Source organism: Myotis nattereri (assembly GCF_964212035.1).
Source record: "Myotis nattereri genome assembly, chromosome: 16".
Taxonomy (NCBI): Eukaryota; Metazoa; Chordata; class Mammalia; order Chiroptera; family Vespertilionidae; genus Myotis; species Myotis nattereri.
The window spans coordinates 21653461-21677030 of NC_138091.1; the positions used below are offsets into that span (position 1 = coordinate 21653461).

General features: G+C 44.1%; 1 protein-coding gene across 1 annotated transcript in view; it reads left to right on the top strand.

Moving 5' to 3' along the window:
• The window catches only part of SMG6 (SMG6 nonsense mediated mRNA decay factor), a 214777-nt gene that overhangs the window by 95989 nt on the left and 95218 nt on the right, over nucleotides 1-23570 (top strand). The window contains exons 11-13 of the mRNA XM_081109365.1: nucleotides 1666-1782; nucleotides 3792-3960; nucleotides 15410-15611. Of these exons, the coding sequence (XP_080965491.1) occupies nucleotides 1666-1782; nucleotides 3792-3960; nucleotides 15410-15611 (488 nt within the window). The remainder of the gene's footprint in view (nucleotides 1-1665; nucleotides 1783-3791; nucleotides 3961-15409; nucleotides 15612-23570) is intronic.

Here is a 23570-nt window from a genome sequence, read left to right on the forward strand (position 1 = left end):
ATTGTTACCACTTCCTTACTGCCTGCCACAGTAGAGTCAGAAAGTGAGAGGGTGATGTTTGGAGCCAGTGGGCATATGGTAGGATGGCTGGAAAGCCACAGTAGAATTGCTACACTGATGCTATTCATATGTTGGGACCTTCTGAGCAGCAACCTACTCTTTCTCACTTCCATGGCTTTCTGAAGTGGTTTGGAGCTGACTTTGTGTACCCTAATTGTGTTTGTTCCTGTGGCAAAGACAGTTGGGAGTAACTGGTTGTGTTAGCATCTCCTGCAGTAAAGACTTCAGTTAGGCCTCATTCGACAAGACTGGTGTCAGTGAGGAGAGTGGGAGGGGGGCTCTCCCTTGGTTATCAAGGTTAAAATGCAAGCAGGGACAGAGATCAAACATGTGGCTAATTATCCTTTTAACACTTGGAGATTCTGAGCTCTCCCCTGTATTACAGAGGGAATTAACAGATTAACTGCTGCCAGAGTGAGTGAGTCTGGCCCCTGATTTCATCTGTGTATTGGTGTCTCTTCCTCTGAGGCTGCAGATTGGATTGCTGCCTCCTGTTTGTCACCGATTCCTCTCAAGTCTGGATGAAGTGGCTATCAGGAAGAACCACTCTCAAGGAATATGTGCAGGCAGCAGTTTGGGGTGTATATGTAGCTTCTGCCAAATAGTAGCTCCAGCCACCACCAAGGTGGCTCCTTTCACTGAGCTGTAGCCAGAAGGAAGTTAGCCAGGCTGAGAAAGTGAGGAGGAAAGGGTGTTAGTGTTGGGAGCCAGATTTACTTTTTAGCCATAGGGAAAAAGAATTTGTGAAAATAAACTCTTAACGCAGATTAAGTGCTTATTGTGTGCCATACACTGTCCTATATAAAAGCAATTCATTCAATGAAAATAGATTGTTTGTAAGTGTCCTGTATTCTCTTAGAAGGAGGAATGTAGAGGAGGTAAGGATAGAACCAAAGGTTGGTGATTCAGGAAGATAACTTTTGAATTTGTATTTTTATTATCTTAATTGGTGATTGTACTCCTGTTATGCATACATTAGAGAGACTGAGTTAATTAAATATGAGTTCTTGTTACTATGGCCTCACATTATCAGTAGCCAACTGACTAAAGGTAGAGAGCCTGCAGCTCCAACTGGAACTGCCCACCTTGGAGTAACTGGTGCTGAGGAAGTAATATGATGCAGAATTTACATAGTTATCCCTGTAATACAACCTTTAGAGTACTTACCCATACACCAGGCACTGTGGTAAGTGCTCCAGGTACACTATTTTATTTATTTAAAATATTTTTATTGATTTCAGAAAGGAAGGGAGAGGGAGAGAGAGAAACATCAGTGATGAGAGAGAATCATTGATTGGCTGCCTCCTGCATGCCTCCTACTGGGAATGGAGCCAGAAACCCTGCCATGTGCCCTGACCAGGAATCGAACCCTGACCTCCTGGTTCATAGATAGATGCTCAACCACTGAGCCATGCCCACTGGGCCAGGTGCACTATTTGAATTAGCCTTACAACTACCCTTTGACAGAGGCACTATTACCACCCGTGGTCTTGGGTGAGGAAAAGTAGCTCAGTGATGTGATCAGGATGTACACTAGTGAGGTAGGAGAGAGTAGCCCTTGACCCCCAGCATATACTGATGGGAGTTTCATTTGCCTCTCCTCAGATTGCTTCTCGGAGGAGTGTCGCTCTGTGATCCAGGAGCAAGCCGCAGCCCTGGGTTTGGCCATGTTTTCTCTCTTGGTGCGGCGCTGCACCCACTTACTTAAGGAGTCTGCCAAAGGTAAGCAGATGAGGGGCTGGGCCCCCTGACTGGTTGGCTTTCCAGCTGCCTGGGTCCTGTCCCAACAAACTCAGATGCCACGCTGCTTTCTCAGTGTTTTCACCCTCTGTCCATTCTTTTACTTTCCAACACCCCATCTACCTTTTGCCCACCTAACTAGTCCCACCTCCTTGTCCAATCTGATTACCTTTATGGCCCTCTTTTCTCCTTGTAAAACTATTCCCTCCTTTTTTTCCCCTTCAGTAGTTAGGATTTATACTGTACCTCTAAGCTGCTGCGTGTTCCTGTCACTTTAAAAACACACAGAAAAGTGAATTTCCCTTTTTGTTCATAATTGATGTTTGGTCCCCCCCCCCCCCCTTATCTATATGTCTTTCTTTGTCTGGTGGGTACTATAAAGGTTGTGGACCAGCCATATTGGGAGACCCACTGGACCAGAGCAGGGGCTTTTTTTAAATTTAATATATTTTATTGATTTCGGAGAGGATGGGAGAGGGAGAGAGAGATAGAAACATCAATGATGAGAGAGAACCATTGATTGTCTATCTCCTGCATGCCCCGTACTGGGGATCCAGCCTGCAACCTAGGCATGTGCGGGACCCTTCAGTCCACAGGCTGATGCTCTAGCCATTGAGCCAAACCAGCTAGGGCTTCAGGGACTTCTTTTTTTTTTTTAAATATGTTTTTATTGATTTGAGAGAGAGAGGAAGGGATAGAGAGATAGAAACATCAATGATAGATAAACATCAATCAGCTGCCTCCTGCATGCCCTCTACTGGGGATCAAGTCTGCAGTGCCCCGACCCGGACCTCTTGGTTCATGGGTCGATGCTCCACCACTGAGCCACACTGGACAGGCAGCAGGGACTATTTTTATCCCTTGGGTTGTGCAGTGTCCTGTATCCTTTAAGGCTGCCCTTAGAATTCAAGCCTGATTGCTGAGGTGTAAGGCAGGGCTGAAGGTTGTACCTTCTCTCAGCTCCTGGATCAGTACTTGTGAATAGTTTGGCCCCTCTGTCATCCTCCTGCCCCATTAGCTTTGTGACTGCATCCAGCCTCTGAGGCTGCCTTTTATTTTATTATTTTTTTTGTTTGAGGGATGATGGAGGTAACTTTTAATTTGGAAACAATTACAAATTTATAGAAAAGTTGCAAGAATTACTCAAAGAACACTTACCCTTCACCCAGATTCTCCAGTTGTTAGCATTCGACCATATTTGCTATAAGTTCTCTCTCTTCCCATACACACGCATGTACTTAGGCTTATTTTTCTTCTGAACCTTTTGATTCTAAGTTGCAGACATGGTAGCCCTTTACCCCCAAATACTTGATTGTGTACTTCCTAATAACAAGGACATTCTCTTACATGACAGTACAGTTATCAAAATCAGGAAACCAACAGTGATATAGTACTATTATTGAATCTACAGACCTTATTCAGTTTGTACCAATTGTTCTAAAAATGTGTGTGTGTGCATGTGTTTCTGGCCTGGGATCCACTTCAGCATCACACTTTGCATTTAGATGTCATATCTCTTTAGTCTCCTTCAATCTGGAATGGTTTCTCAATTTTTCTATGTGCTTTATGACCTTGACATTTTAAAGTGTACAGGCCATTTATTTTTTAGAATGTCCCACAATTTGGGTTTCTCTGATATTTCCTCATGATTAAATTCACGTTATGCAGTTTTGGCAGGAACTCTGGTACCATCTCAGTACTGTGTTGAAGGAAAGCTGAAACGGGGGCTGAGCGGCCAGAATAGCAACTTCAACCAGGCCACAGGTGGAATAGAAACAGCTGTCTGCAGGGGCAAACCCAGTGCACTAGTTCTCTCTTTGTCCTCCCTTTCAGAATCCTCTTAGGTGCTGATACTTGTCCTTCGCTCCTGGGCCCAGATGTCCTGTGGACTTGGTCTCCCTTCCCTAAGAGCTTGCTGCAGCCCCAGCACCCCAGGCGTCACTCGGGGGCCACAGCAGACATAGGCCCAGTTCTCCCCTTTGCCTCTGCAGCTCAGCCATCCTCTCCTGAGGATGAGGATGACCAAGATGACATCAAGGTTTCTTCCTTCGTTCCGGACCTGAAGGAACTGCTCCCCAGTGTGAAAGTCTGGTCAGACTGGATGCTCGGCTACCCAGACACCTGGAATCCTCCACCCACATCCCTGGATCTGCCCTCACAGTGAGTCAGCCTGCTCATTCCTTCAGCACTGCTGGCCTTGGCCCACCTGTGTTCCCACAGCTCCCCTCCCAGTTCTCGTCTTTGTTTCCTCTCACCCACAGCCCCATGTTCTCTCTTCCCTCCTCATTTGAACGTCGGTTTTTCCCTTCCTTGAACATCTTCCTTGTCTCCTGTTGTTTTAGGTTATTTTTGCCTATGCTCTGGTCTATTCCTCTTCCTCCTCCTCCGTCTCTCTCTTTCTCTCACTCCATAGGTTGCTCTGTTTTGTTCTTTTTCCCTACTCTTGCTCACTCATTCACTTCATATTGTTCATGCTCACTGTTTCTGCAGCCACCTCTTGAGTGTCAGTGTGTGCGTGAGAGACTTTGTCTCTCTCTCTCCCTTTTACTTTATCTCTATGCATCTTTCAGGCTATCTCTCACTGCTTTTTGTGCTCTGGTGCACTCTGTCTGCTTGCTTCCTCTCACGACATTGTAGTGTATGGGGAGGGATGAGTGCATGTACCTCTTTATTTCACTTGCTTCTTTCCCTTTCTCATCAGCATACCCCACCCCCAACTCCCTGTCTGTGTTTCAGTGTGGAGTAGATGTTTATGCCTGGGTATATCTATGTAGATTTTTTGTGTGTGTTTATATGACTTTTCTTCCTTTTTTAAAAAAAATTGTGGTAAAAAATGTATATATAACGATAAACTTAATAAAAATATATGTAACAAATTTGCCATCTTAATCATTTTTAAGTGTACAATTCAGTGGCATTTTACATTCATTTTTGTGCAACCACATATGGCTATTTCTTTTGCTGTATCTCCGTGTGTGTTGTATCTCTCTGTGTGCCTGACTGGGTCTGGTTGTCTCTATGTGTCTGAATGTCTATCTGTATTTAAGTGTGAGGGTCTGTGTGTTTCTGTCTCTGGAGATCTATTCTAAGGGTCTTTCAGTGTACCTGTCCATGCCTGTCTGTGTATGTGTCCATGTGCTGTGTTCATACCTGTATCTGTATCTCAGTCTATCCTTGGGTGCATGTGTCCCCAGGGGTCTGTTTCAGTGTGTGTCTGTGTCCATATCCATGTCTGTCTGATTTTGGGTCCATGTCAGTCCATGTCTGCTTTGATCCTGTCCATGTTTCTTTGTGTGACTGTGTCCTGTGCATGCCTAAATGTCTGTATACAAGACTACCTATACTGTGTTCGTGTTTATTTATGACTGTGTCTCTCTGTTGGAGGGAGGAGTTCTGTGTATGTGGGTTTGCCTGTATCTACCTGCCTCTACCTGCTTCACCTGTGTCTCTTCGCCTGCCTCTATCTGCTTGCCTGCTTGCCTCTGTCTCTCCCTCCTGCCTGTTTCTGTCTGTCATGGCTTGTCCCTGCCTGCTTGCCTCTGTCTCTTTGTCTGCCTCTGCTGTTTTTGTGTCTATATCAGGGGTTAGCAAACTACGTCCCATGAGCTAAGAATTATTTACATTTTTTTCATGGTTGAAAAATATTAAAAAAAAAAATTTCATGAGTCGTGAAAATGATATGAAAGTCACATTTCAGTGTCCATAAAGTTGTATTGGAACACAGCCAGACTTATTTGTTTGCACTTTGTCTATGGCTGCTTTCATGCTGCACCAGCAGAGACCTTATGGTCTGCAAAGCCTAAAATATTTACTATCTAGCTTGTTACAGAAAAAGTTTGCTGACTCCTGATCTATATCCATATTTCCATGTGTCCCATTCTTCTCTGTATTAGTGTCACAGTGTGTGTATATTCGTGTTTGCACAATATTGTCTTAATGTATCTGCATGCAGGTGCCTATCTCTGGTCAACTGTTGATTGTCCACCTCTCTTCCTCCTTCCTTTCTCTTCTCCTCCTCCTCCTCCTCCTCCTCCCCCCCCCTCCTCCTCCTCCTCCTCCTCCTCCTCCTCCTCCTCCCTCCCCCTCTCCTCCCTCCCCCCCCCCTCAGTTTCTCAGTCTCTGTCTTTGCCTCTCTATCTAATTCTTTGTTCCTTCCCTCTCCTTTCCACTCTTTGTATTGTGGCCTCTGGCAGGAGTAGTGCACTCAGAGCTCCTCTGGCTCTCTGTTGGGTGTGTATGTGTGTGTTTGGTAACAAGCATCCATACCCAACATCTCATCATTCTCCATGCTCCTCTGAGGGGGAAAATACTGGAGGATACAGTGTGAAGACCTAGGCTCCTACAGAAAGCATTTCTAGGGAGTGGGGTGCTTCTCTGGTCTGGGGCCATCCATGTGAGTCTCTACTCGTAGGTGACCCACAGAGGGAATGCTGCAGCAGAGATTTCTAGCCAGCAGTTACTGATCTTTCTATGTGCACTGTGTAGTCTAAACGCCCCCCGCCCCCCCCTTTCTCAAATTCCTTTCTTGTTCTTCACCCCAAGATGCACCCTGGACTGTTTGGCCCTCTTTCCCTACCTCTCCCCTGTCTCCCCCAACTCTAACTCTGTAACTGAGTGAGTGATACTCACAGCATCAGACAGTCCTCTACATCCTTTCTGTAAACCCTCCTAGGTTTTCAAAATGCACTCTAGGCTGGGGCCTCAGGAGCCAGGGTTAAGCCCTGAGCTGGGCAGCTGGGGCCACACAAAGGAACTGACGGATCTGCTAGCTAGGGGTCAGCTGTTTCCCAGCCATGTTCCCCAAAGAGTTAACATGTACAGCCTCAAACTTCTCAGGCTATTAATCTATAATGCCGACTAGGTAATTTGCAATTTTAGAAAGAAAATGACAAAGGCTCAGCTCTCCCAGGTATCTGAAGACACTGCTTCTGAGCATGCGCAGGGTCATAGAATGTTCCTCCCTTCCTTTCGTGGGGTGGAGGGTGGGGAGGCAGACTCTTTGTTTCTGGAGCCTGGGTCTTCCCTGGGTCACCTCACCTCACACCCACAAGTCCCTTAGGTATGGTACATCCCACCCCTATTTACCCATATCCTGGGCCATCGGGCCTGTTAACTCTCTTCTGCGGCTGTCTCCTTTCATCCCTCCTCTTTTGTTTGGCTGAGGAAATGGAAAGCTCACACAGGAAGTGCTGGGCCTCATTTGCTTGAGGTACTGAGTCTGTTTTTTTCTTTGGATGCTGCAGCAAATGGCCCGTTGCCGGCTTATGCAAGCTGCTGCCCATCTTTGGGCAAGGGCTCAATCAGCAGCTGGGCACGTGGTCCTGAGCTACAGCCATCCCCAGCTGGGCTTCACCTTTGGGCCACAGAGAGGCAGAGAGGGTTGGGATACTTGACAGATTTGCTTAGCTTTTTTTAAGATTTTTTCACAGGGGGAGCAGATCTGACCAAATAATATATTGAATCTGATTGCCCAGTAAACAAGTTCCTGTAGTTGTGGGCATCACTTACTCTCTGATGAATCCTCTAGGCTAGAGAAGTCAGTATGGTAGAGAATAGAGTTCTCTTCTGCACTATCTGGAGGGTCAGCAGCTGGTTGTCTCTGGAATTAAGTTTAAGCATAAAGGAGGGGCATTGTTGTCCTGGTGCCTGACCACAAGGCATGGTGGTTTGAGGGTTGGTGCCACTGCTGGACAGAGCAGACCTGGCCTGACCACCACTGAGAGTAGCCCTACCTCATAGCCTTCAGATCCAAGCACTGAAGAAGTGGTATATAAATTTATCTTCTTCCTTTCCAGTTTCTCATATGGCTGCCTAACACTTACTGAGTAAATATGGTTGAGAGATTGGCAAGGTATGATAGCTCTCTGGGTTTCAAAGTTGTGTCTTATGCCTACTGATCTTTCATTTTGTAGAGCCTTTTCTCTAAGGCCATAAGGAATGATATACTCCAGATAGTTGTGTAGATGTCAGAATAGTAACTCCTCTGACATTCTTAAGGTCCTTGTGTGATCTTCATTTTGGAGGGTTTAGGAATGCTCTCAAGAGAGTAGGAAGGAAAGGGTTTCCACTTAACACCTCTGCTTTGCATGCTTTTATTGGTCTTTGCCTGAATTGTTCTCTACGAAGACAAATTCCTCATTGATAAGGTGGCCAGATAGCCTACATTTTAGTTTACTTCTCCTCCAGAATCCCCCACACCCAAATTGTCTCTCTTACACACTTGAACCCTTATTTAATCTTGTTCCCTGTCTTTCCTTACACAATTAGAGAATCATTTTGAAGTGTCCTCCACATTTCTAGGGATATTCCAAAGCTTATTAGTCTCCTTAGTTCTCTCCTTTTGTCCATATTCCTCTTCTTTCTGGTCATATCTACTTTTCCGTCAGTAGCCACTTGGGCACATGTGGAACACTTAGGGTGATAAGGGCAGGATTTCAAGGCCATTTGTGCCTTCCCACACAGTGGCACTCAAGCATTTGTGTGCTGGGTCAGCATGTAAGTAGGTTGACTTCCCATTTGTACCTGTTGTAATAAGATGGCTTTATATCTCAGGAGGTTTTGGTACAGAGGATTATGGCAGGGTGTGGAAAGTTGCCTTGGGCCACTGTAAGAGAGTGTCAACTGCTTTGGTCTATTTAGAACAGACCACAGTGTTTGGAGGGGCCATCTACTTATGGGGTGGTGGTGAGGGGGGCACATTTCTGTTCCAAGCCTCTTACTAGAAGGGAAAGGCAGCTACTCTCAACCTAAACAAGTGAGCATGAGTGAAGTTGTGAATGTCAGGTGATAGAGAGGAACAGAGCAACAGGCTTCCACAAGCCTAAGCATAGTGACCTCTTGCATCCCAGGACCTTTGGCAAGGCTAGGGCAGTGGGACAGCCTACCTCATTTCAGAGTCTCTGCTGAAGCCAAATCTTCCCTCATCTTGATCTCTAGTTCTCAGTAAGTGAAAGAGTCAGGGGACTTTGAGAACATCCAAACCTAGCCCAGCTGTGGCAGTTGGTTTATTGCTTTCAGCTGGTACTTGAACCCAGGTCCTGGTCTTGGAGGCTTTCCCAGGTTTAATCCCCAGAGCTTTCTCTGCAGCTGTATGACACTGCGCTGACCCCGAATGAGGATAGGAAAATAGAACCAGTGCCAAGCCAGAGTCTCTTTTTCATTTGGAGTCTGGCTGTCTGCCCATGACCAGGGTTACATAATGGGAAACATAGCTGGGGCTCTGGAGAGCCCGCGTTTCACCAGGCTGCCCAGACCTTAGCATTCTGATGCTATATATCTTCCTAATTGTAGCTCGGATGCATTTATCACACTGTTGGATTGGAGTACTGTTAAAAAAAAAAAAAAAAGCTCCAGAAATTCCTGGACTTGCTGCTTTTCCGTGGCTTGTCTTGAATAGTCTACAGAGCATGCTGGAAAAGGCTTATAGGAAGCTCTCTGAGGTGCTGTCACATAGGGAGATATAGGGATATATAGGGAGTATGCAGTAAGCTAATTTCCTCAGGGAGCCAACATGTGTTGACCCTGTAGAATGAGATAGAAATTCTTGAGTTAAGAAAGAGCTAGCTCACTCACCCTCATAGGGCAGTTCTGAAATAAGAACTAATCCCAAATCTAATCGGCACCCCTTCAAGGACGCTTAATACGTCTTCCCAGAAGGGCATTTTAGGAGGTCACTAAGTAATAGTCCATCAGCACTTCCCTGAAGGAAGTGGTGGTGACTGTGGGAAGCCCCTTTGCTACCCTGGCTCCCCACCCAGTCTCCCTGGCTCCGGGTTAGGGCGTCAGCACTACAGCCTGGCACCAGGGGGTTCCTCTTCCTCCAAGTGCTGAGTGTGGGCACATGTGATCTCTCCCACGGCAGGAGCCTCTATCCCCTCCCCACTCCTCCCACAGGACTCCTTGTGAGAGGAAGGGGTGTTGGCCTAAGGCTCCAGTCTGACCCCAACAGGGTACAGCAGCTGACCCCAGGGAGAGTACTTTCCAGCTCTGGGTTGAGGTTATTTGGGTCCAGTGTGTGCTAAACTAAGAAGACGTGTTGGAGTGGTTACAGCTAAAATTTAGAGAGGCAGGAACCGTGAGAATCCGCACCAGGGAGGCCGCCGAGGGCTCCACTCATGCCGTGGAGATGTTGAGGTCCCCTGGGAGCTGCTCTTTCCCAAACACACAGTGCTGATGGGTTTAACACACCATACTGATGTGACAGAAGCTATACATATGAATGTAGCTTGGGAGAACTGAAATCAAATAAGGCACTGACCTAGATAGTGGTTGAAGGAGGCATAGTAGAGGTACTTGAGAAATCGTGGAATGAGGTTACTGTGACCTGTTTGCCATCGGGCTCCAGCTGCACTTCTTAGGACATGGAGAAGTTTATGTTCTTGGAGGAGTGTGGGGTGTCTGAGCTTCAGAATTTGACTTGCCATATTGGACAAAATTAATTTAAGTTGGGCACTCTCCCAAGGGCCCAGGTTGACTTACTGGATTAAGGTTCACTTTGCTATTAGTTGCTCATCTCCTGCAGTTTTCTCCATTTGGGCCAAAAGTCCTCCAGGGCTACAATGGTCTTATGTTGGCCATTGAACCCTATGTGGAGAGCTGTGGACTAGACCAGTGGTTGGCAGACCACTGGTGGTCCATGAGGTCCGAAAGGTTGCTGACCGCTGGGCTAGAGTACAATGCTCCATAGGCAAACAGGTTTTAGAAGACGATATTGCATATCTTTTTTTAAAAAAAATATTTTTATTGATTCAGAGAGGAAGAGAGAGGGAGAGAGAGATAGAAACATCAATAATGAGAGAGAATCATTGATTGACTGCCTCCTGCACGCCCCCTACTCGGGATCGAGCCCACAACCAGGCATATGCCCTTGACCAGAATTGAACCTGGGACCCTTCAGTCCACAGGCCGACATTGTACCCCTTGAGCCAAACCAGCTAGGGCATATTGCATATCTTAAGAGCATTTCTCTTGCTATGGCCTTTTGTCTTTCCCCTTTGTGTCTATAGTCCATGGGCTTTCTCTTTTTCAGCGTCCTTGTGCCTAGTTTCCATGCCATCTTGTCTATATTTCCAGAGCTCCTCACCCCAGGAACCAAAAGACCCAACTCATTTGCCATCTGTACTACTTCTCTGATCTTCCATAGCTCCGAAACACAATGCAGGGCTTCTTCTCACTCAACTCTTTCCGGGTTTGTTCTGCAGCTGTGGAGTTTGAATGTTAGTGTTTAAACAAGCTGGTATTACACAGGAAATGGCCACCTCCACAGGCCCCTGCAGGCTTGTAACATGGGGTCATTGTACTTGATATTAATCACCAGTCAGCCTGTTCCCCCAGTAAAAAAAAAAAAAAAAAAAAAAGAAGGGGTGTGTGAGGGCTCAGTCTTCCTTAGACTTGCCAGAGGATGGCCTGAGCCTTGGTTAGGCCTTTGTACTCCACTCTCCATACTGTCTGCCCCCTCAGTCACGCCCTGTATGGAGCTTGCAGAAAAGGTCCCACCCGACCTCTTCCCTATAAAGCTGGCAGAGCTGCCTTTTGTTCTGAGTTCTAGGAAGGAGATAGATTGTTGTGGTATAACTTCCCTCACATATCTCATGCCTTCATCTTTCAGAGCATGTTGTAGTCGAATAACATCTTACATGAGAAAACGCCAAAATTGTAGAAACACAGAAATCCGCTGGTCCACCTGAGACCAGGGCTTCTCAGTTCCTTGGACTGAAGCTACTTTTCTTATGTTGTTTGCAAAACTAACTCCAGCCTGAAGGGTTAATCTGAGTCCCCAAGTCAATATCCCCCAAACAACCAGCCAAGAGTGTGTGTTGGTTCATTTCTGTGAAATGTGTTTCCCCAGTCACCTGGGCTGGCCTGGGCTGCATTGTATCGGCCAGCAGCTGCACTGCACTCAAACTGACAGCTACATTAAACCTTGGAATTCTGAGCAATAAAAAGTAAATTAACTCTTATTTTTTTCCTTTCCTGGTGGAGTAAGTGAATGCATGTCTGTGGAGAAGTGAGTGAGCCTTGGTCCTGAGTGCGTACCTCTAACTAGCCACTGCTGGTCTGTCCCAAGCTAGGATCTGGTGTCCAGCCAGGGGTCTGCTTTCCTGGTGTGTGGTGTGTTCTGTGGGGTTGGGCCACTGGGTTGCCCTACAACTGCTGATCCCTGCTCACTAATCACATCACAGCTGCTGAGAGGCTCCCTTGCCACCATTCTGAGAGCCATAAACAGACTCATTGGACTCAGTTTCATACTCTCTGTCTGCTTTGTGTCTGCTAGGTGAAGAATGCACCCTAGCTTTAGTGGGATTTTGTGGGCTGTGGGAGCTTCCCCAAAATATGAATGGGGACCAGAACAAGCCAGAGGGACTTGCCTGAGCCCATAGCACTCTAGAGGGTTCATTTAGAACCAAAGTTGGTTTGCAATTGACTGGAAAACCTTTTGATGTGTCATTTCCAAAGCATTTCTAAAAGATTGGGAGCTGTTTAAAGCTCCTCGGAGCCACCAGAATTTTACTTTGGGCTCAGCCCAGGCCAACCTTGAATCCTTAGACTCCAAGGGCTGCTGTGGGGTGAAGGTTGGAAGGCACTCCTAACTGGGATAAGGAACTAGAGCAGGAAAAAGCTAAGCTTTTCCCCTTCTACTCAGGAAACCCTGTGTTCACCCACGGAACTGACCTCTCAGCCCGGAGGCCTGATTGGGGTAAGCTGAGGTGATGATATTCCCCAGGTTCCAGGAATTACCTCATCCTTTTGCAAATATCTTAACTTTGGGGTTTAGGCATCTCACCTCTTCCTTTGAGTGTTAGTTTCCTAACACTCCCCTCTTCCCTGCCCTCTGTGGAGAGTCACCATATGGCCCATGGGTGCCTAGTTAGTTGTGTTCTTGTCTGTGGTGCCACTTTATATTTCTGAGTTGGGGACTCACGACACACCCTATGTCTTCTGGCACCAGCTGCTGTCTTACACATCAACACTGTGGTAGGAGCTCTCATCCACTTCATTTTTGCAGGGAGTCTTAAGATTTTGGCACAAGGTGGGTGGGTGGTAATGGGCAGAGGGCAGATGTGGGCAGGGGTCCCTTGTGGTGGCCAGCATTCTCTGGGAGGAGTCAGTTTTGGTTTATCTGAGCCGTAGGGGACCGGGGAGCATGGTAATGAGAACCACATGGTATCACATATTTCTTCTCTTGGATCCAAGATGGTAGGGGTAAGAGGATAAGAGAGGGATGTGGGGCCTCCCACTGTGGTAGCCATGGGTAATTTTCTGCTGCCTCTCCCTGGCTGGGGATGCTGCTGCCCACACCTCCCACCCCCTACTACATCCTGAAGCAGCCTTGACCTGCACAGCACCAACCAAGGCCCCCAAGCCAAGAATTCAGCTGGGAGACTTTTCACCTTCTTCCTTCTCACTGTCGTCTTTCCTGTTTATTTTCCAAATTGCTGCTCTGCAGCCGAGCAGTGCCTGTTGGCCAGAGCTCACCAGCGCTGTGGGATCAGACTCAGGCAGTGGGCTCAAGTGGCCAGCAGGGCACTGGGGGAGGAAGCAGGGAGCTGGAAGAGCCTCCCTGTGCGTCTCCCATGGGCAGCGCTAACCTCGGAGGCGGCCCTGAGCAGCCCTATCACATCCGGTGCTTGTCTCTGCAGCCGGGACTGGAGGATAAACTATCAGAGCTGTGGGGCAGTGTATCATTCCTCTTATTATTTTCTTCTCTGCAGATGGGGTCGTGGAAAGTTCAGTTCCTTTTAACCCTCGAAGTTCTGTTTATTCTACAGCTGGTAGCCTGAATGCGCGTTTCCCATTACATCACAAAGGGGCTCAGGCAGATCTCTGCACAGAAACGTGTTGCAACTGTTTATTTTTTTCCATATTTAAACATTTCTGACAGCCAAACCCAGCTGAGCCAAAAGATGGAGCTTTGTGAATGAGTCTGGTTGTTGGTGTCTGTGCAGAGAGAGGCTTTAAAAAACCCTTGTCCCTCCGGTGATTCTTCCCAAACATGTTCTTTTTCCTGGGCAAAGCCTGTGAAGCGAGTTACTTCTGCTGTACACGTGTGTTGATTATGTGCCGTTGTGTGATTAATGGGGCTGTGTTCCGCCTGGTTCCCAGGACACTCTTGAAAACAAGATGTTTCATTTCATTGCCTTTTCCTAGTGCAGTGATTACAGTAAATAAACCAGTGCAGGCTCCTTCCACCTGGATCCAGTCAGGGAGTCCCCACACCTCTGCTCCACTTTCTCTTCCAGCATCACCTTCAATAGCATGTCCCTTGAATGCCCTCCTTTCTGCCATCCCCCCAAGTTCCTAGCCTCCAGGAGCAACAAATTGCTTAGGTCTGAAGCCCCTCCTTAGCAGATTTGGCTCATGCGCAGTTACTCAACTGGGAAGATTCTAGGATGTATCTCATTCATAAACCTTTTTTTGCTTCTTGCCTCTTGTCACTCCACCTCTTGAACCAAATTGTAAAGCTTTTTCTTTGTAATTCTTTTATGGGTCCCACTCCTTTTGGAGTACAATTTAGCATTCATTAGGGTACTTGCCTCTTCCAGCCTCCCTGGTTAGGTTGTCCTCTGGGGAAGAAACCTAAGTCTGTGGACTTGGCAGGCCCTGGATCTGGCCATTTTGACTATTTGAGCTTGTCTTGGCTTGTCAAAAGAAAGTTGTAAGGATCCTTAGCTCCCATCAAAAGAGGAACCTGAACCACAGGAGATTTTTGGCAGTTGATGGTGACAGAGAATTGAACCTTTTTATAATTCTGCCCTGGAGTTTGAACAGGAGAGAACCAGATTTTGCATTTTCAAGATTTATTCTCAGGTTCAGCCAGGACCTGATGATATGCAATTAGGATGACCATCCATTCCAGTCTGCCCAGGACTGAGGTGTTTCTGGGAATGTGGGGCTTTAAATGCTAACACTAGGATAGTTCCAGGCAAACCATAATGTTGATTACCCTATGTCTAATTTTCTACAATCGAGAGGAAGGAGAGGGAATAGGATGGCCAAGATAGTGCTGATACGGTTCAGCTGCTGAAATGAATGGGAAGCTTGGCAGGCCAGGAATGAGGTTTTTGTTGGATGTGTATTTGTTTTTCTGCTTATATATAGGAAGAGATTTCTAAAGCATTATAAAGCGGGTAAAAGCCCACAAACACACGAATTCTCTGATGTGACTAGCCCCTCTGGCTATGCAAGAGGAGGGAAGATTGGAGCTCTGTAGCTGTCTGTATGGCATATACTTGGCTGGACAGGAGTGGGGGAATTCTGGGAGCTGCCTCAGGCACTGGGTGTCCAGAGTGTTTGAGTAAGTGTCTTAGGCACACTGTCTGGAAAGGTGACAGGACCTGCATTAGGCAACTGATTCTCTAAATTCTTCTCTCTCTCTGGTTAGGATTAAAAACTCCCCCTAATTATTTTAACTTTACACGGATGGACACACATTCACCAGATTGCTGCCAAGGGTGCAATTTTGTATCCTAGTTTTTTGGGTAAGATTTTCTGGCAGATGCCAGCCATAGACAACATTTGCCATAGGTACTTCCCTATTCACAAGTGCTTAGAATACTTGAACTGGTCCCTCTTTAGAGCTGCTCTTCTTTTCTTACCTTATTTTTCACAGGGTTGCTGTGGATGTGTGGTCGATGCTGGCTGATTTCTGTAACATATTGACTGCGGTGAATCAGTCTGAGGTGCCACTGTACAAGGACCCTGACGATGACCTCACCCTTCTTATTCTGGAAGAGGATCGGCTTCTCTCAGGCTTTGTCCCCTTGCTGGCTGCCCCTCAGGATCCCTGCTACGTGGAGAAAACCTCGGATAAGGTCAGCCCCAGGCCAAACATCACTCCCCATTCACCCTTCCTCTTAATTCTCCAGACTTTTTTATTCTTGGGAAGTTTTCTGTGCAAACGGAACATGATTAAGTCATTGAGAAGGGTGTTAAGGGAAAATATCGACCTTTTAGCCGCTGACATCCAGCTCTGTGTCCTGAAAAAAAAAAAGCCCTCTCGACTTCCTTTGGTGTGTGTGTGTGCTTGCTGGCATGTTGTATATACGATCATTTCCTCACTTGTTTAAATAGTCCAGCTTGTGTTGGCAGTGCTCTCACTCAACTCCAAATGGTTTGCATCATGCTTAAAGCACCCTCCTTCCTCCCCCCTTCCTCCTTCCCCCCAGCCACAAAACTCTGCACTAGGAAAACAGCCAGGGCTTTTTCCCTTTTCTAAGGAGGGGAGTGATAAATAGGTGACTAGAGAGAAGCAGACACCATGTGTTAACTTACAAAAAAAACTTTTAGGAATATGAAGCATTCCCCATTCGTTGCCTGGTTTCTATTTTTCTTCCTCTGAGGACTGATTTAACCTGAACTTTTTTCTTGTCTGTCTGTTTATAGAAAACAAAGTCCATTGCTGTTGCCCTGGTGGGGACTGTGGAACTTAGTCTCTGTTTAACAGTTGTGTCTTTGGCCAGGTGCAGAGAGTAAGGCAGTACATCTTGCCTTACATTCCCGTGTAATAGTTGCTAGACTGGGGAAGTAGCACCCACAGACCCTAGGAGCAGAGTCTCCTGTGCTGTGCAGGAGAACCCTGTGACTGAGCTCTCTGTGGAGTTGTTAGCATTGTTTCCTGGGAGAGAGGCCTTTGGGGAAGAGTCCACAGATGGCTCCTCAGAAAGAAGTCTTTTGACTTAGATGAAGTATGTATAGAGATGTGGGTAGATTTTTTTTTAAGACAGTAAAAACTAAATTCCAGACAAATATAAGATATTTTATATTGAATATAAATTACAAATATAAGATATTACAAATATAAGATATTTTATATTGAATATAAAAAATTTTAAACTTATTCTTAGTAAAAAAAAAACAGTATAAGTTCCTTGTAGACAAGTAAAAAGAACATTTATTTACAACCCCTCTACCCAGAGGTTACATCACTGTTATTTTTGCTGATCATACATAATCATACTTGACTAATAATATACACATACACTTTTTAAAAAATAAAACGGTGGGGGGGGGGTTCATATTATACATACTATTTGTAATCTTTTTTTTTTACTTAATATTTTTAATGTATTTTTATATGGAATCATTTATATAATCCCTTAATATTCTTTTATATGCCAATTATTTCTTTAACCCATTTTTGCTTCATTGAACCAAAGGATTGTTCCCAATTTGTGCACTATCAATAGTGAAGTAATTCCTTATAGCAGAATTTTTTATATATATTCCCTTTGGTTAAATTTCTGTAAGTAGATGAAAGTTCTAGACATTGGCATACCAAAAGTCCATATTCTTTGGATGCATTTAATGGCTAGTAGATTTTGGGAATGTGAAAGCAAAAGAAATATTTATTTTATGCTTTTCCAATGAAAAGTTGGAATGAAATCTTGCTCTTCTAGTTTCAGAAGGGAATAAGAATAGGGAGTTGTAGTACGTGAGACTGAGGACAGCTAACACAGTGTTTACACTTTGTAAACGATGTTCAGTCAGAAGACAAACTGGAAAACCCTGGCTTGAGTCAGGGGATCCTGGTGCTGTTCTTATGTGATCACAAGGTGGTCTTGACTTCAAGGATGCTCTTGGGTTAGCTGTATTTTAGTTCAGAACAAGAAGGAGTCCTAACCAGCATCAGACTTCCTAAGCCCTATGTTCTCATCAGCTCTCCCCGTGTTAGTGTATGATACATGTATATAAGATAGTATATAATATGATCTGATATAATAAGATATATTTGTGATAAGTATATGATCTAACCCAGCCGTGGGCAAACTACAGCCCGTGGGCCGGATCCGGCCCGTTTGAAATGAATAAAACTATTGAAATAAAAGACCGTACCCTTTTATGTAATGATGTTTACTTTGAATTTATATTAGTTCACACAAACACTCCATCCATGCTTTTGTTCCGGCCCTCCGGTCCAGTTTAAGAACCCATTGTGGCCCTCGAGTCAAAAAGTTTGCCCACCCCTGGTCTAACCAGAGAAGAACACAGAGCCAGCTGTTCATGCCCTCTGCCTATAGTAGTCATTACCAGCAGTTGTCACTCATTGAGACTAAGGTAGATCTCTGCTTTAGGGATTGTGAAATAGGCATGTCAAATATAACATCTCCAAATCCAGACTCCTGAATTTTTCATTCCCAAACCTGATCTTTCTTTAGTCTTCCCATCTTGGTAAATGGCAACTTTGACTTTTGAGTTGCTCATATGAAAATTCTTGGGGTTATTCTTGGTTCCTCTCTCTTTCTCACACCTCCATAACTAACCATCAGCAATTCATGCCTCTTCACTTTCAAAATAAATGCAGATACAGCTCGTTCTTACCACTACTCACTCTAGTTAATTCATCAAAATACTTCTAACTGGTTTCTCTAGTTCATCCCTCCTCTTACTCCCCAGTCAGTTTTCAGCTCAGCAACTGGAATGATCTTTTTGAAACATGAATAAGATCATGTCACGTCTCTGTTTAAAACCTTCTGATGGCTGTTCCTCTCACTTAGAATAAAAGCCAAAGTTTTAACAGCAGCCTACAATGCCCTCAATGATTTGATGCTACCTACACCCTCTTAACTATCTGACCTCAGCTCCTACTGCTCTGCATACCCAACATACTATAGTCACATTTGCATCCTTGGTGTTCCTCAAAGATGCCTAAGAATCTTTGCACTTGCTTTCTTCTTAACCTGGGACAAACACTCTGTCCCCAGATAGCTGTGTGGCTCTCTCACTCCGTTTTAAATGCCACCTTGTTAGAGAGGTGTTCCCTAGTTACTCAGTATAAGATGTTACCCACCTTTCTTTTTCTTTTATTCTGCTTTATTCTTCATGGCTGGGGAAAAATAACATCTCTTGAATATCTAGTGTGTATCAGCCCCTGGCCTAGGTATTTCATTAGGTCCTCACAATAAGCCTACCAAATAAGTGCTAGTACCTTCTTTTTTTTTTTTTTTTTTTTCCTTTTTTTTTTTTTTAAAGAGGTGACTGAAGCTCAAGAGAAGATTGGAAAATGATGAACTCATGGATTATCTCCATGCCTCTCCTGGAAGAGAGATGTGTCAGAGAGAGTCCTTAGGAACTTGACCTTTTAGAAATCTGAAAATGGTAGACATTTTCTCCAACTTCTTGTGTTCACTCCCAAGAAATGTAAAATATCTCAAGGACTCTTCAGTAACAGCAACATGAGCAATGTCATTGCTGGTCAAAATTAATCACAAGTTTGGTCTGGCCTTGATGCTCATTCAACAGATAATTACTGAACATGCCTACATTACACTGTCTTACACATACAAAATGAAAGATCCAGATATATAAGGCAGAGATCCTCCTAGTTAGGGAGGCAGTTTGTGACAAATAGAACCATATGAGAAGCAACATAAGTTAATTTGAACCTATAATTAAGGATGAACTCTTGAAATTTTATTGAGCTTATAGTATCTCAAGACTTTGCTTAAGGAGTACTGATTTGGCATTAACATGTTGTTGTATTTCCAAGCATGTTCTATGGCACTCCAGTTTTGTAAGTTCTTAATTGTTGGATGAATGATCCTGTAAGTTAGGGTAAATAAAGCAGTGTTAAACAGGACTCATTGCTACAAGACTTCTTGGAGCTTTTTAATATAGCATACATTGTGAGAAGGATAGCCTTTGCAGTCTTTTCCAAACTTGCTTCACTCTTAATCTTTTTGATTTACTAAGCACCTTCAAGGATTAGTGTTCTGTCTAAAATAAGAAAATCTTAGTAGAAAACCCAGATATGAGATAAGCAAGCAGTGAGAAAACAGGTTGCTATTGGGATTATCCAGAAGTAAGGAAAGGAGTACATATTAGGCTAAAAGCAATAGAGTGGAGCTGGTTACATTTTGAGAGAAACATCACATTGCAGATTTGAAACCAATTAGAGCCAACTAGGGGGAAGAAAATGATCTTAAATTCATTGAGTGGCTGCTAGGCACCCAATTCCAGAGGTTAAGTAGCACATTCAGGATCTTATGGCTAGTAAGGAAGTCTAGATTAGAACCCTTATTGGTATCACTTTAAAACCTTATGTTTTGATGAATGATTTGATGTCTAGGATTTGCTTCAGAATAATCTGTGGAGGGGGCTAGATAGGAATATTAATGAAAAAAGGTCAGATACTGATTATTACTAAATATCAATCATTATTATTGATAACATATTGATCATTATTACTAAATCAGAGTAATGGGTACATGATATCATTATATTCTACTTTTGTATATGTATGAGTTGTCCATAATAACAAGTTTTAAAAGAAGTAATAAATAGCCATCCTGAAAGCAAAACAAGTAAAACTCATGTCTTCCTGGCATATTATACTAGTAGTGCTGAAGTGACTGAAAAGTAATCAAACCACCTATAGTAATAAAAGCATAATATGCTAATTAGACTGGACGTCCTTCTTGACAACCTTCTGGACGAAGCCAGGGCTGCGAGTGAAGCCCGGGTCCTGGGCACCTGCCAGTGGCCAGAGGGAAGCCCGGGTCCCAGGGGCCAGAGGGAAGCTGGTGCTGGCAGCCGGGGGAAGGAAGGCCTACTCTTGCACGAATTTCGTGCATCGGGCCTCTAGTAATAATAATAAAGTTAAGCTGTTGCAATCACTAATCATGTTCTAGGCACAGTGCTAATCTGTTTACATGCATTTCTCATGGAAACCCCAACAACCCTATATGCCAGTGGTTCTCAACCATCCTAATGCCGCGACCCTTTAATACAGTTCTTCATGTTGTGGTGACCCCCAATTTCATTGTTACAAATTGAACATAATTAAAGGATAGTGATTAATCACAAAAACAATATGTAATTATATATGTGTTTTCTGATGGTCTTAGGAGACCCCTGTGAAAGGGTCGTTCAACCCCCAAAGGGGTCGCGACCCACAGGTTGAGAACCGCTGCTATAGGCAGATAGGAAAAGTGATTAAAAAAGGAACTGTTTTAGGAGAAAGATGTTGAGTTTATGTTGTGCCTTAATATAAAAAAAGCTTAATTATCATCTTCAAAAAATATGCATGTGACTGTATAGCTGTAGGCGATACTAAAAAAGGATCTATTTAGCAACAGGCCCATCTTTCCTTAGGCTCTAAAGCTCTAGTTATTTAATGGATACCAAAGCATTTATTTTATAAGTGGTCATAAGCATTACTCATTTTAGCATCCCCAGCTAGATTAATCTTCTGTGATATTCTTTGTTTCTCTCCATATTATTGTCTGACCAAGAAGTAAGTGAAGAACTTCCCAACAAGCTAATGCTGGGGCCACTCTTTGGCTTGATAGAGAATAAATTATTTTTCATTGTAAGGTCAGTTGTAAGTCTCACATCCGTAGGTGTGCTATGCCACTGTGGCTCAGTGGTTGAGTGTTGGCCTATGAACCAATAAGTCACAGTTCGATTCCCCATTAGGGCACATGCCGGGGTTGTGGGCTTGATCCCCAATGTGGGGTGTGCAAGAGGCAGCCGACCGATGATTCTCTCTCATCATTGATGTTTCTATCTATCTCTCCCTCTCCCTTCCTCTCTGAAACCAATAAAAAATATATTTAAAAAAAAATAAGTTTAGAGTATCTGACTTTCAGCGACTCCACTCTCTAACCTAAAATAAATTAAAATGTGTAATTGAGGTTAAATGAGGCTTAAATTATCCAACTTTTGGAAGTACTAGCTTATCTGCTTATTTATTTATTAAATGACATTTTGGGCATATTATTTGTTGTCACCACCCTAAAGGGAGTGAGAAGGAAGCCAGGTGGTGTGCATCTCAATAAATGAATTTATTTTCTACATTTCCTGTTTTATATATAGTAGAGCTGCTATACCAGAGCTAGTTTCCCTTGTGCAGCCTTTGTTTCACATAAATGATATGGCAATTTCTGACCTCCTTCCTAGAGCTGTGGCCTCTCATATCAAGAAGAAATTCTGCTCTCTGGCCTCTTCCTTTGGGCCTCTTTGAACTGTTGATTATGAGTGGTACTGCTTTGTAGCAGTGAAAAAACTTCCAAGTAGTGTTCTGCATCTGCCCCATGTCCTTGCACTTTGTGGTAGGCAGACTTTGTAGTAGGTAAACCAAAGGTGACCCACGTTTTAATCCCTGAAACCTGTTAAATGTAACCTTACAAGGCAAAAAGGCCTTGTGTGTGAGATTAAATTAAAGCTCTTGAGATTGGAAGATGATCCTGGGTTATCCAGGTGTAATCATAGGGGTCCTTATGAGGAGGTAGGGGTGTCTGAGTCAGAAAAAGGAGATGTGATGATAGAACCAGAGGTCACACAAAGAGATTTGGAGATGGTATGCTGCTGGCCTTGAAGATGGAGAAAGGGATCGTGAGCCAAGGAATGCAGGTGGCCTCTCGATGCTAGAAAAGGCAAGGAAATAGATTCTCCCATAGAGCCTCCAAAAAGAACACAGTCTTGTCAACACCTTGGTTTTAGGAATTCTGACTTCCAGAACTGCAAAATAATAAATTATATTAAGTCATTAAATGTGTGGTAATTTATTACAGCAGCAGTATGAAACTAATACAGCCTTTAAACTGGAGAATTTTGCCAGGCTCTTCATTGTTTACTTCTCCTGCAGCTTTCTTTTTCTTTTAACCTTTTTAATTATGAATTAAAAATATGAAAATGCAGACAATGAAGACTCATCACAAAGTGAGCAATGGTATAACCACCAAGCAGGTAAAGAAATAGAATGAGCCCTAGCCAGTTTGGCTCAGTGGATAGTGTCAGCCCTTGGACTGAAAGGTCCAGGGATGAAGGGTCCCAGGTTTGATTCTGGTCAAGAATGTACCTCAGTTGCAGGCTCGATCCCTGTCTCTGGTCAGAGGCGCACCAATCACATCGATGTTTTCTCTCCGTCTCTCCCTCTCCCTTCTATTCTCTCTAGAGATCAATGGGAAAATATCCTCGGGTAAGGATTAACAACAAAACAAAAAAGAAATTGAATGAGACAAAGGTGATTAATTACCAGTTCCATTCAGCTTATGTTGGAGGTCCTAGCCAGTACAGTAAGATAAAAAAAAAGAAATAAAGTATTAAAAAGATTATTGAAAGCCGAAACCGGTTTGGCTCAGTGGATAGAGCGTCGGCCTGTGGACTGAAAGGTCCCAGGTTCGATTCCAGTCAAGGGCATGTACCTGGGTTGCGGGCACATCCCCGGTGGGGGATGTGCAGGAGGCGGCTGATCGATGTTTCTCTCTCATCGATGTTTCTGACTCTCTATCTCTCTCCTTTCCTATCTGTAAAAAATCAATAAAATATATTTTAAAAAAAATAAAAAATAAAAAGATTATTGAAAAAGAAAAAAGTAAAGCTATCTTTATTTGCAAATAATGTGGTACATGCTTAGAAAATCCAAAAGAAAATAAGGATAAATCATTAGAATTAATAAGTGCATTTAACATAGTTACTGGAGCCCTAGCTGGTTTGGCTCACTGGATAGAGCATCGGCCTGGGGACTGAAGGGTCCCAGGTTCGATTCCGGTCAAGGACATGTACCTTGGTTGCAGGCACATCCCCAGTAGGGGGTGTGCAGGAGGCAGCTGATCGATGCTTCTCTCTCATCGATGTTTCTAACTCTCTATCCCTCTCCCTTCCTCTCTGTAAAAAATCAATAAAATTATTTTTAAAAAAACAACATAGTTACTGGATATAAAGTCAGTATACAAAAATCAATTCCATGTTTACAAACTAACATCAAACAAAAGAAAGTTTTTTAAAAAGTTGCTTTCTTAAGAAGGGAAGCTGTGAATTGGCTCTTAATG